Raw genomic sequence first — 11,535 nt, 5'->3', positions numbered from 1 at the left:
ATTTGAGACCCAAGAATTAAGACTATCATCCGTATAAACCTGGCACATTGAGGCATTGGTTGAATGCTTACAACATTGATTCCTGCTTTTTAGCACATTTACATGTACCTGCTACACATAAAAGCCACAATGATCCATTATTGTATCTTTGGTTGAGAGACCAATGATTAAAGCATGTCAGCAGAACGTACTGTGCCTGCATGAAACCCTGATTTTTCACGTTATTGTCGGATGTTTGGTCAACATCGCATTTGCCTGTTGCAGTTGACATCTGTTTCAACACAACATTTGGAAACTATAGACGGGATGTTAACCTTATATACACGAATACGACCTTATATGAGATGTTCTGCCAACGTGCTAAGCACAATACAGTACGATTTCGCGTAAGTCACTGCAGCAATACCTTCCCGGTCTTGAATGACTGTAACTTGTATAACATGACCTGAGGCAACATTGTGTATATTTCAATAATTTTGTATGTGTCTTTGTATATACTTTTTTGGATGTTCATGTATTGTTTCTTATGAGTGTTTTGATGTGACAAATTGTACCCAATTCAGGGGAAGCATTTGTGCCCCCCCTGCTGATGTACATTTGGAGTTATGCAATAAAGATAATAAATTCCACCTAAAAGTGCAGTATGTTCTGCTGACGTGCTTGTTCTTCCATAATTATAATTGAACCAGTGGTTGATTGTTGACCAGGACTGTCCCGGAGTTCTAGTTACTGAAGAAGAGTTTCTCCAGCTGCGCCCGCGTGTCGTCTGGACTGGTCACCGTGTGGCCGACCGTCCGAGGGTCAGCAAAAATCTCGTGGTCATTTCCACCCTATGAAGGGGAGTTACATGTTAGGACGATGAGAATGGAATATACAGTAACATCTGTGTCCATAATATCTCCAGTGTGCTTAAAGATATTTTTACTGCAATTTGAGGTGTGCAGGAGTGCATACCAAAAGTGTGTTGCAGTAAAAATATCACTAAGCACACTGTTTCTCAAGCTAGTGATATTATGGACCCTGGTGATATTATGGACACGGATGTTAGTTGCTTGTCAACATTTTCTATACTGTTATACTGTATAATAATCATGCAGTTAATAAGTAATTTTTCATTTCTGTACGAAAACATAAAATGGCATCATTCCTCAATCAGCAAATATTTCATGGTCAGTTTACCACCCTGGACAGGGGAGTTAGACGTTAGGACAATGAGAAAAGAATATACAGTAGTTGCTTGTCAACATTTTCTTCTACACTGTATAATCATGCAGTTAATAAGTAATTTTTCATTTCTGTATGAGAACATAAATGGCATCCTCAATCACAAGGAGTGATGCTTGGCTAAGGGCTTTGCCCAGTAAAATAGAATAGATTATAGAATAGAATAGAATAGAATAGAATAGAATAGAATAGAATAGAATAGAATAGAATAGAATAGAATAGAATAGAATAGAATAGAATAGAATAGAATAGAATAGAATAGAACAGAATCACCTTTTAATTGTGCCATTTGATTTGCTCAAAATTGTTTTCTATTACAGGCTCTAAACAAAACAAAACTTGAATCTCATATTTCTGCAAATTTCCAAGAAAATATGTGAGTGCAATACACTACGTTAAGTATTTATGAATACCATATATATATAAATGTTCACAGAAAATCATGACCAAAGAACTACTGACAAGACTCACTGTTATAAAATACACTACATGTATAACACCATGGTCAATATCTATCAGAATTTGATGTATATATAATTCTTACAGCCATTGTCTTGTCCCCAAAGAAGTGGATGGTTTTGAACCCATCCTTCTCCACATGGTTCAGACAGTAGGTTTTGTCCCAGCCTTTTGGGAAGGCATCGATACTGATCTGTCCACCTGCAGGGTACAAACATAGCAGAAAGGTTTCAGAAGACTTTAGTACAGTACAGTTAACTTAGTTATCTCTAGTATGGGCTGTATGGCAATACCAGTAGTTAGAAACCATCCCATTCACCATGGGAAAAAGCATGGTGGGTCTCCAACTCACTCTGAAATGTCCAGACAAGGCCAACCCTCACCAAGATATGGTCAACTCTTCCCCTAAAACTGTGTACTCCCAATGGTTTTTACTGAGTCATACATTCTGCAAACTATGAAGTCAAAAAATGAAAGAGAACAGTGCTGAAAGACAAATAACAGCAAAACAATGTTGGTTTCTCCCTAAATGCTCAGTAATACATTCTGCAAACATTAACAACAAAAAATGAAAGAGAAGAACTGTACAGTACTGAAAGACCAATACAGCAAATATTCAACCTATCTTCTAGCCAAACTCCTTTCTTGAATGGATCTCTGTACAGTTAGAGTTAGTTTCTCCCCTAAGGCTATAAGTATGGCAATACCAGTAGTCAGAAACCAGCCCATTCACCATCCAAAGAGCATGGTGGGTCTCCAACTCACTCTGAAATGTCCAGAGAAGGCCAACTGTCACCAAGAGATACGGTCAACTCTTCCCCAAAAACAGTGTACTCCCAATGGTTTTTACTGAGACATACATTCTGCAAACTATGAAGTCAAAAAATGAAAGAGAACAGTGCTGAAAGACAAATACAGCAAAACAACAGGACGATATAAACTCCCTGGCACTTTTGATCAATTGCTTATGTCACGTATCAGTAAAGTCTCGTGTGAATAAGGTCACGTGTTTGTAAACCTCATGTTGTGAAGTGATTGGTCATTAATTATCCTGATGAAGGCGACAGTGGTCATCCAAAATTTGATCGCTCTGTAACCTGTGTGTTGGAATAAAGTTCAATGTTTTACTACAATTACTACCAACACAGATGAATTTTCATGAAAACAATGTGAGTTTCTCCCCAAATGCTCAGAGGCTCACCTATGGAGAAGACCAGTCCTGCATCAGGAAACTGTTTCCGCAGGTCGGCTACAAACGTCTCCCTGATCTTGTGTTCCTGAATAACAACAAAACAAGTAATATTATCAGAGCTCTACATGTATACAAATACAGCAGATCAACATGTACAAAAGATGTTTTAAACTATGTTAAAAACACTAGTGTTGAAAAGGTATTTTATGTATCTGTTTGCAATTGATTTATGTGCTATCTGTGGCCTACTCAATCTTATCTATCTTATACAATCTTATCCAAACCACAAGATCACCTTTCTACATGTACCATTCAGTGTTGTATGACTTTGACCTGACTTTTTGAGTGTTGTATGAGTGCCCTAGCATATAGCCCGACTACTTGACTGTTAAAAGAGCACCCCCTACCTGGCCATACCGGTTAATCCTCTCCTTTGATTTGATAGGCTATTATACACCAGAGTGTTAAAAGAGAGCCCCTATAGCCTGACTATTATTATCACTAGACTGTTGAAAGAGCGGCCCCTACCTGATCATACTGGTTAAACTCTATACTCTCCTGTGATTTTGTAAGGTTATATACACTAGAGTGTTGAAAGAGCCTGACTACTATGTACTAGTCTGTTGTATGAGATCCCCCCACCTGGTCATACTGGTTAAACTGTATCCTCTCCTCTTGTGAGCAGCTCCGTCCGACCGGACAAACATTGATGAGGCCACTGCGGAACTCAATAAACGTCCCTCTGTAGAACAAAAATTAGTGTTCTGATGTAACATCTGTGTCCATAATATCACCAGGGTCCATAATATCGCCACCTTGATAACTAGTGTGCTTAAAGATATTTTTACTGCAACATACCCTAGGTATGTACATTTGATGTGTGAAGGAGTGCATACCAAAAGTATGTTGCAGTAAAAATATCTTTAAGCACACTGTTTCTCAAGGTGGCGATATTATGGACCCTGGTGATGTTATGGACACAGATCTTAACAGTCACTTAGTTTTAGTTACTACTAGAGAAATGTGCTGTTTCAAAGACTGTATGTTGGAGAAGAAGGGAGAGAGAGAAATTCCTGATGCAGTTGTCGGACCTAATAGCAGACCTTTCCCATGATAAATACAGTACATCGAGTGTGTCAATGTAATACTTATAGTAAGTTAGGACTTTATACACGTACTAGTAACATCCTTGGTTAGAATGATTCTTTGTGGTGCCAAACGGAGGAAGGTTTGAACCCATAGTCGCTATTTGACCTTTCCGACAGCTTGCATGACACTCAAAAGTTGTTTTTGAGGGGTTGAAAAATGAATGTACAGCTCTATGCCCATCCCTACCTCTTAACTGGCAGTGTCAGTTTGGACATATACTGCAGACAGAAGTTGATAAAAGTCTGTAGCTTCTCTTCTCCCATGTGCTCCTGGATGTTCTGGGAAACAAGGTGAAACAACATTCATGAAAGTTCATCTGTGTTGGTAGTTACATGTTTAAAGTTAAAACTTTTAGTCCAACACAAAAAATTCTCTCACCTAGAGCTTTCGACCAGTCACTCTGGTCTTCCTCAGTAGACTGACCCCATCTACCAGATACCTTTGACCCAGTGTTGACGTCATACTTCAAAGAGGTCAGATGACAAGCTTCACTGGGTCAGTCTCCTGAGGAAGACCAAATTAAAGTGACTGGTCGAAAGCTCTAGGTGAGACAATTTTTGTGATGGGCCAAAAGTTTTAACTTCAAACATGAAACAACCTTAGTGTGAAATTTTGACTAGACTACGATACCTAAGTCAGCTGGCTACAAGATTAAACCAGATAGTTTCCCTGTGATTTTTTTTAATAGATAGTTTTCTTACTGTCTTGGACATGTACATGCACTTCTATCAAACATTCAAATTGTAAGAAATGTGTGAAAGTGACCAATACCATCTTTGCCAGAAGTTTCCCGTCTTTGTAGGCCACCAGCCCATTCTCAGCAAACACGTAGTCAAACTTTTTCACAACTAGATGCAGATGAGAGGAAAATCACATCATTAGAACATTGCTTCTAGTCCAATTCTTTCACACAAACACTGTTATCAAAGTTGTAAAATTCTTACAGAGGGTGCTAAGGTTTAAAATTCAGATGTCTGATCAAAAATGTCATAGCCATTTGAGGAATCAGACCCCCCCACCAGACCCTCCTACAGACATAACACCTACCGTCCTCTCCTTTCATCTGTTCAGCGATTTTGACGAAGTCAGACCCCCACCAGACCCTCCTACAGACATGAAACACCTACCATCCTCTCCTTTCATCTGTTCAGCGATCTTGACGAAGTCGGACCCCCCCACCAGACCCTCCTACAGACATGAAACACCTACCGTCCTCTCCTTTCATCTGTTCTGCGATTTTGACGAAGTCGGATCCCCCCACCAGACCCACCACCACCTTTTCCTTCAGCTGCATCAGAAAACCCTCCATAGAATCCGTGATTCTCTGCAATGGAATGTAACATTAGGTTTGGTGTTCACTATAATGCATTTAAATTTTAATTAAGAAAATGTGGGTATCGTTCAAAATGTTAGTCTTTATTCATAGTAATTTTGCAAATCATTAGAAGATATACAGATTTTTGTTTTTTGTTTTAATCACAATAATGATAATTCTGGCATATTCATTAACACCTGTGCGAAGTGAGGAAAGTCGTGTTTTAACTTAAATAGTTAAAAGTCCTTTTCCAAAGGACTCTCAGAGCCAAATGCTCTGCCGTTACGCCACACAACCCCACAGGTCTAGATGTTCAAAACGATAATTTTTTTCATCAAATTATAACGTAAATTCAGAATCAGAAAAGGAAAATATTTAAGTATGAAAAAAACTTATCTACTGTATAAATTTGAATTCAACTGAATTCAACCCCTCCCTTTCTGAAACCAGGACCCTATAAACTATGGATACGTGAGTTTGCATACAGTATGCAGGTCTTACTAAGCAGTTTGGGAACCACATAAACATGTTTACCGCAAGGGTCGGTTCAGTTCTGTCAATCTACAACCAAAAATCCTTGAACTCTGCCACACCCCCGAACACACCTCCCGTTCTGACCAATCACAGCCGAGTATCTGGAGTCACTGAAGGTCATAGTAGTTCAGAACTAAAGCATTAACGTTATTTTAGTGCAACTACATGCTTATTTACTGACGAAAATAGATAGAAACGAACACTTTTGAGGACAGGGGATGCTTTTTTCATTAATGAGAGACCTGCAAAAATCGCCACGGGTTTCATAAAAACCCCAAATTCCGGCTGACGCAAGCGCTAGAGAGAACCTTGCCACGTCAACTAATTATTCGGGCCTTGAGTTAGAATCAAACCACTTCCTCTTTCGCTAAGTCTGATTTTTCGCGCCCAATTTATAAAGCCAGGAGACAAGCAAGACTTCCACATCTTCCCAATAAGGTTAACAAGCCTTGAAGCGTACCCTGGAGAAAATTATGCACACTGGGAGCGCTCAGAAAAAAAACTGACCGAGCCAAGCGTATACTTTAACCGTAGTCAGGAAAAACAGACTACACTGCAAAGCTCAGATGCATGTTTCGACCAAGCCGACGGGCTCTCTTCCCAGTTTTACCTGTCTAGCTGCCGTCAGGGTGCCGTCTACGTCGAATAGACACAGTGTGGAAGTGTCTCTGGAAGCCATGGTGCCCGCTAGTGCTCTCTAGGTCGCCTGGAATGAGCAGAAACGAAGTTTACGTGCGTCGCTGCTAGTGTGATCGTGAATGTACACTTTTCAGGTTATACCATTACTGGGTAGGGGGCATATAAAACTTGGAAAGCTTATACCTAAAATATAACCAAATGTGAAAGAAATTGGTTATAATATAGTAAAATAACCTATTATACTGACTAGTACAATTCTTAAAATCATGCCGATATTTGTAAAAAAAAGATATTTATTAAAGAATATTATCTTACCTACCCCTATAGAATAGTAACCGATTCTGAACATCAGCTGATGGGGGGATGGGAGCAAAGGTCAGATTGTGCCCCTGATTCCCCTGATATTTACACTGTACGCGGCCTGACCAGGTTGCACGTACACGTGGTGGACTTTGGTACAGAAAACAGTCAGCAACGTTTTTATGACCTTAGAGTGAACAGTTCAATAGATCATTTTATGAACAGGATTGAATAAAAAGTTACAGACTTTTTATTTTATCTTCGCGTGTGCATCATATTGTGAGTAAGTTTACGCATATATCTGTCCAAAAGTACATATGATTAGAGTGATTTTGGGAAATATCTGCATGTTAGGAATTATCATAAGCTACTGATTTTTGTGTGCGGTTTGCTAAAGCCACGTATTCACTGACAGGGCTACAGGTACCCGCTGCATTCACTCGTTGCTCCGCTTGGTGTCGCTGTGAAGTTACTAATACTTATAACGTACATCGATGGCGGTGAAAAGTATCCTTGCAAAGACGCAAGCACAGTTTAACCAAAACATACAGTACTGAGTCTGCTAGAAGTTACATGCCTAGTTTCTACTGGTCATCAAGCCATTCTGTACAAGACCTGGTCCTCAGACTGTACATTTTCATGCACAAGTTTCAATGGGGGAAATCTGCCACCATTGTGCTGGAGTTAAATCAACAGAAGTTCAATATTAGAAAAAAATTAGAATACTGAGGCCTGAACATTCAAACCATAGGGATTATGATGTTATAGCATATTGATAATTCAACGGCGCATGTTTACATCTACCTTTCTATAGGTGTATATCAGAACTACAAGGTATATCTGCTGACGCAGAAATGAGAGAATGATCAACAAAAGTCTTGGTCGCTCTCTCTCTCTCTCTCTCTCTCTCTTTCTCTCTCTCTTTGCCTCCTTCCTTACATTACTCTCCCACCCCTCTCTCTTTTGTCTTGAGATATTCAGTCATTCATTTTCTTTTGTTTATGTTCCTTTCCTTCCTTTCATGTTTTCTTCTTTCTTCCTTTCTCTCGCTTGTTTTCTAGAAACAGCCGGTAGGAACATTTTGAAGCCGATGTAAGGAAAGCGCCTTAAAGTTGTTGTCAACATCAAGACCATTGAAGTTATAATGGAAGTACAGAGAGGTGTTTTTCTTTCAGAGTGTATCAACAAACTGAAGATTTTATCGCTGGTTGGTCTCTAAATCTTACAGGTCTTACAGACTAAAGCCGACGAAATCTTTCTCAACAGAGCTTCGGATTGAAGGCTTCTCACATCATTTAGACCTGTGACGCTGTTTATTTGTATCCCTTCAGCCGAGTGTCCTTGTGGGCAGGTCTTGTTGAGAAACACAATAAACTAACACATAAAAAGAACAAGAAAGCTCTTTTATCCACAGGTTTTCTTAATGGTAGCTTCAGTGCTTCGTTGCGATTCTTGGCGCCCGCCACACAGACTATAGTGACGACTGAATTGTCAGCAATATTCAAGCGTCCAGAACGGCGGTAAACATGACGTAGTTGTCTACACAGCAACGCACTGTGTTCTTCTCAAGGACACGCACCCCTTGGCCGTTCGGTGAACTTTGGCAAGACCTTTGGGCGTCTTGAAGACACTATACACAGGTGGTCGACGTCTTTCTTGAACCTTAAGTGAAAGACCCACTCGCACTGGGTTCTGTTTCTTCTTATGGACTGCATCACACGACAACGTTAAATCAAACGTTAAACTTTAGTTACGTTTTTTGCCTTTAAAAATTTAATTACGTTTTTTTCCTTTAAAAGTTGCTCAGAATAATCATTCTTTGGACGGAGAAAAGTGGAATTTCAATACGTTTCGCACTTGTTTCCGTACGATTACGTGTTTTCGACGCACACGTCCGTCCTCTGTAATGTTTCTTGCAGTATTTTACATTCCATTTTCCGTTCTGAGGCACGGGATCCCTTCCCTTATGTCAAGCCATATGTTATCTGTGAGTTACTAATAGTACGAAGCATTAGCGCTCTACCACTATTACAGACAAAATTTCAAAATTTTACATACACACGTTTGAGTCAGCTTTACGCCTGTACCTGTACCTGTACTGGCATATACAGACGCGCTTTTGGGTCAACTCTTTCCATTTTCGTCTGTACCTGTACCTAGTCTCCATGCACATTAACCACAGCACAGTGTAATACCTGTGTGGACACACAGAGAGAGTACAACACAGTTTTATTTCCCGGCTCTTTGCTTTTTAATAATATCAAAGAGAAGCCCCCATACTTCGAACACCTAAATGCAAACGATAAATTTAGATTTTTGATGCGCCTAGACAAACCCTGTATCACAAACATGATCTGTATAGTTTTCTATATACGTTTGTTATGTGTCTGTTAAGTCTTGACCTGTACCTAGTCCGTCGTGGCATGAATGTACAATAAAGGTATTTCATTATCATCATCATTATGATGTTTCAATAGGACAGATCTAGAGGGCGACCCGCCGCGACTGCACGCACATTAACCACAGCACAGTGCAAGACCTGTTTGGAAACACACAGAGAGCACACTACAGTTTTATTTCGCGGCTCTCTTAAGCCCGTCAGCAGACAGCGGCACGCCTAAACACCGTGACGGGGGCAGCCGGGAGCGGTGTGAGGGCTCTCCTTGTACCGCCTTCCCCGGACAATCCCGGCCCTGTACAGCCGAGCCTTCATGTTTACCAACACGGTGAAAGGAGGTAGCCAGTCTGTCTGATGGCGGCGAAAACATGGAGAAAAGAGGACACAGCGGCATCACTGTGCCTTCTGTACCGGCAGGCGAAGAGAAGGTGGCCTCTACCAGGCTTCGGGAGGCGGCAGGAAAGAGTAGAAATTGGCCAAATAGAGAGATAAACATGTCAGGGGAGTTAGTCCGCTTGAGAGAGCGGGTGCGGCAAATTGTACTCTGTAGCGGACCAACTCCCCTGGCATGTTATCTCTCTATTTAACCAATTTCAACTCTTTTCAGCCTCCTCCCGAAGCCTGGTAGAGGCTAGCGAGAAGGGCCGGTCACGCGCGCTTCAGAGCGAGCAGAGATATACATGCTTCTCAAGGGCCTCTTCAAGTGGTTACTCGGAACCGACGGTACATCGCCTCCCAACCACCGTGTAACCGAGAGGGGAGGCTTCGGAGAGTAGATCTGACGCACTAACCTTCCTTGCTACCTAGGAGCTTTCATCAGCTCTTTTGTGATATACCCAGACAGTTCTTAGAAACAGCACAGGAGGTGGTAGGCATACCTCACTGTGCTTGGTGTGGTTTAACTTTGAATTTAATTGGAATTGGAGTTCATTCGAGTTCAACCTCTCCTTAATTTAGCTGTCTACCTATAGTATAACCAAAGAGATTTAAATGAGACCTCCTTGCTATAATTAAGTGCATGACAGCTAGTTTTCCGACAGAAGACACAAATATATAAAAGACATAGATAAGGCTAACATAAAATTACATCACATACAACAAGTATTTAAAAATAAAAAAGACACATGTGCTATACGTTTCTTGAGTGCCATACGAGTCTTTCTTTTATGTGCTCTAGTTGTCCTTGCTTGAAATTCCCAAGTTGTTTGTATATACTTATCTCGTGCGTACAGCTAAGATATGTTTGGGGATGTTCGAACCACACCATTTCCATAACCATAACTAAAATTATTCCGATCATTGCATCTCTTTATTGTAATTATCCATAGGCGCAGGAGGTTAGACCTTCTTGATAGGTGTATATCAGAATGTATATCGTGTGGCGTAGCGGCAGAGTGCTCGACTCGGAGCCAAGAGGTCCCGGGTTCCGGAATCCTGACATGCCACCAATCTTGTGCCCTTGGGAAAGGCACTTCACACGACTTTCCTCACTTCGCTCAGGTGAAAATGAGTATTATATTGTCCCCTGTGTTGGTGGCGGCATTAATATAAGTTGAAAAAAAAACTTGATTGTGTCGTCACCACGTCTTGTGATTACATGTTGGAATATAAAAAAATGTATATCTGTTGACGAAGAAAGTCCCGGCCCCTTACGTGGAACACACAGCTGCTTCTTTTCTCTCCGATTCGCACCCTCGGGCGCTCCAAACACGGACTTTAGAACCCGGGACGGACAAAGTAGCTTTCACCTGACCCGAACACATCCGCACATAATCTCCAGTCCTGAAAAAAAGTCCAGCGGAAGTGGGAACAACGAAAAACCTAGCCTCCGTAGCAGGCTTATAGAACTGGGGGGTTTGGTGGTCTTCGGCTGTTTTCTGATTAGCCTCCGTAGCAGGCTTATAGAACTGGGGGTTTGGTGGTCTTCGGCTGTTTTCTGATTAGCCCAAGTCTCAAAAACGGGGGTAATTCAACCAGGCCGGCTATGTTGTCCATATGCAATCAGAAAATAGCACATAAAAGCTCCCAAAGACCATGAAGACCCCCAAAACCCCCAGTTTTTGGCATGCTATAGAGGCTAAACACATCCGTAGTAATCTCCAGTCCTGAAAAAGTCCAGCGGAAGTGGGAACAACACAAAACCTTCCGAATCGCCCCAGGTGGAACAACTCCACTCCAGAACACCGCCATAGAATTCCTCCCGCTTTCAACGCGCGTCCCCAATAGGGGATTGGCCGGTAATTCGCGCCAATACGCACTTTAGACAAACCTTTGTGGCTGCCACATAATAGCCTCCATAGCAAGCCAAAAACTGGGAGTTTTTTT

The 11,535-nt window shown here is 41.2% G+C and overlaps 1 protein-coding gene across 1 annotated transcript; it reads right to left on the bottom strand.

Annotated features, from left to right (window-relative positions):
• LOC109462902 (phosphomannomutase 2-like) lies at window positions 1–6,645 on the bottom strand. The gene is made up of 8 exons (XM_019759532.1): window positions 6,484–6,645; window positions 5,234–5,348; window positions 4,796–4,872; window positions 4,211–4,302; window positions 3,518–3,617; window positions 2,885–2,960; window positions 1,769–1,884; window positions 1–830 (listed from the first exon to the last, which is right to left on the bottom strand). Exons 1-8 carry the CDS (start codon window positions 6,550–6,552, stop codon window positions 723–725), a joined length of 753 nt encoding a protein of 250 aa, XP_019615091.1. The 5' UTR covers window positions 6,553–6,645; the 3' UTR covers window positions 1–722.
• Between the last annotated feature and the right edge of the window lie 4,890 nt (window positions 6,646–11,535).

This window comes from Branchiostoma belcheri, unplaced genomic scaffold (genome assembly GCF_001625305.1).
Source record: "Branchiostoma belcheri isolate BF01 breed outbred unplaced genomic scaffold, Haploidv18h27 scaffold12, whole genome shotgun sequence".
Lineage (NCBI taxonomy): Eukaryota > Metazoa > Chordata > Leptocardii > Amphioxiformes > Branchiostomatidae > Branchiostoma > Branchiostoma belcheri.
Note: the sequence above shows the minus strand (reverse complement) of the source record. Positions and strands in the feature narration are given on the sequence as shown.

What these genes read in the sequence shown, in the direction of transcription:
- LOC109462902 (XM_019759532.1), bottom strand. Translation starts at nt 6,552, where the DNA reads ATGGCTTCCAGAGACACTTCCACACTGTGTCTATTCGACGTAGACGGC. An exon ending in ACAGATGAAAGGAGAGGACG is followed by an intron (nt 4,873 to 5,233) that starts GTAGGTGTTTCA and finishes ATCTGCATCTAG; the next exon opens with TTGTGAAAAAGTTTGACTAC. An exon ending in AGGACTGGTCTTCTCCATAG is followed by an intron (nt 1,885 to 2,884) that starts GTGAGCCTCTGA and finishes TGTACCCTGCAG; the next exon opens with GTGGACAGATCAGTATCGAT.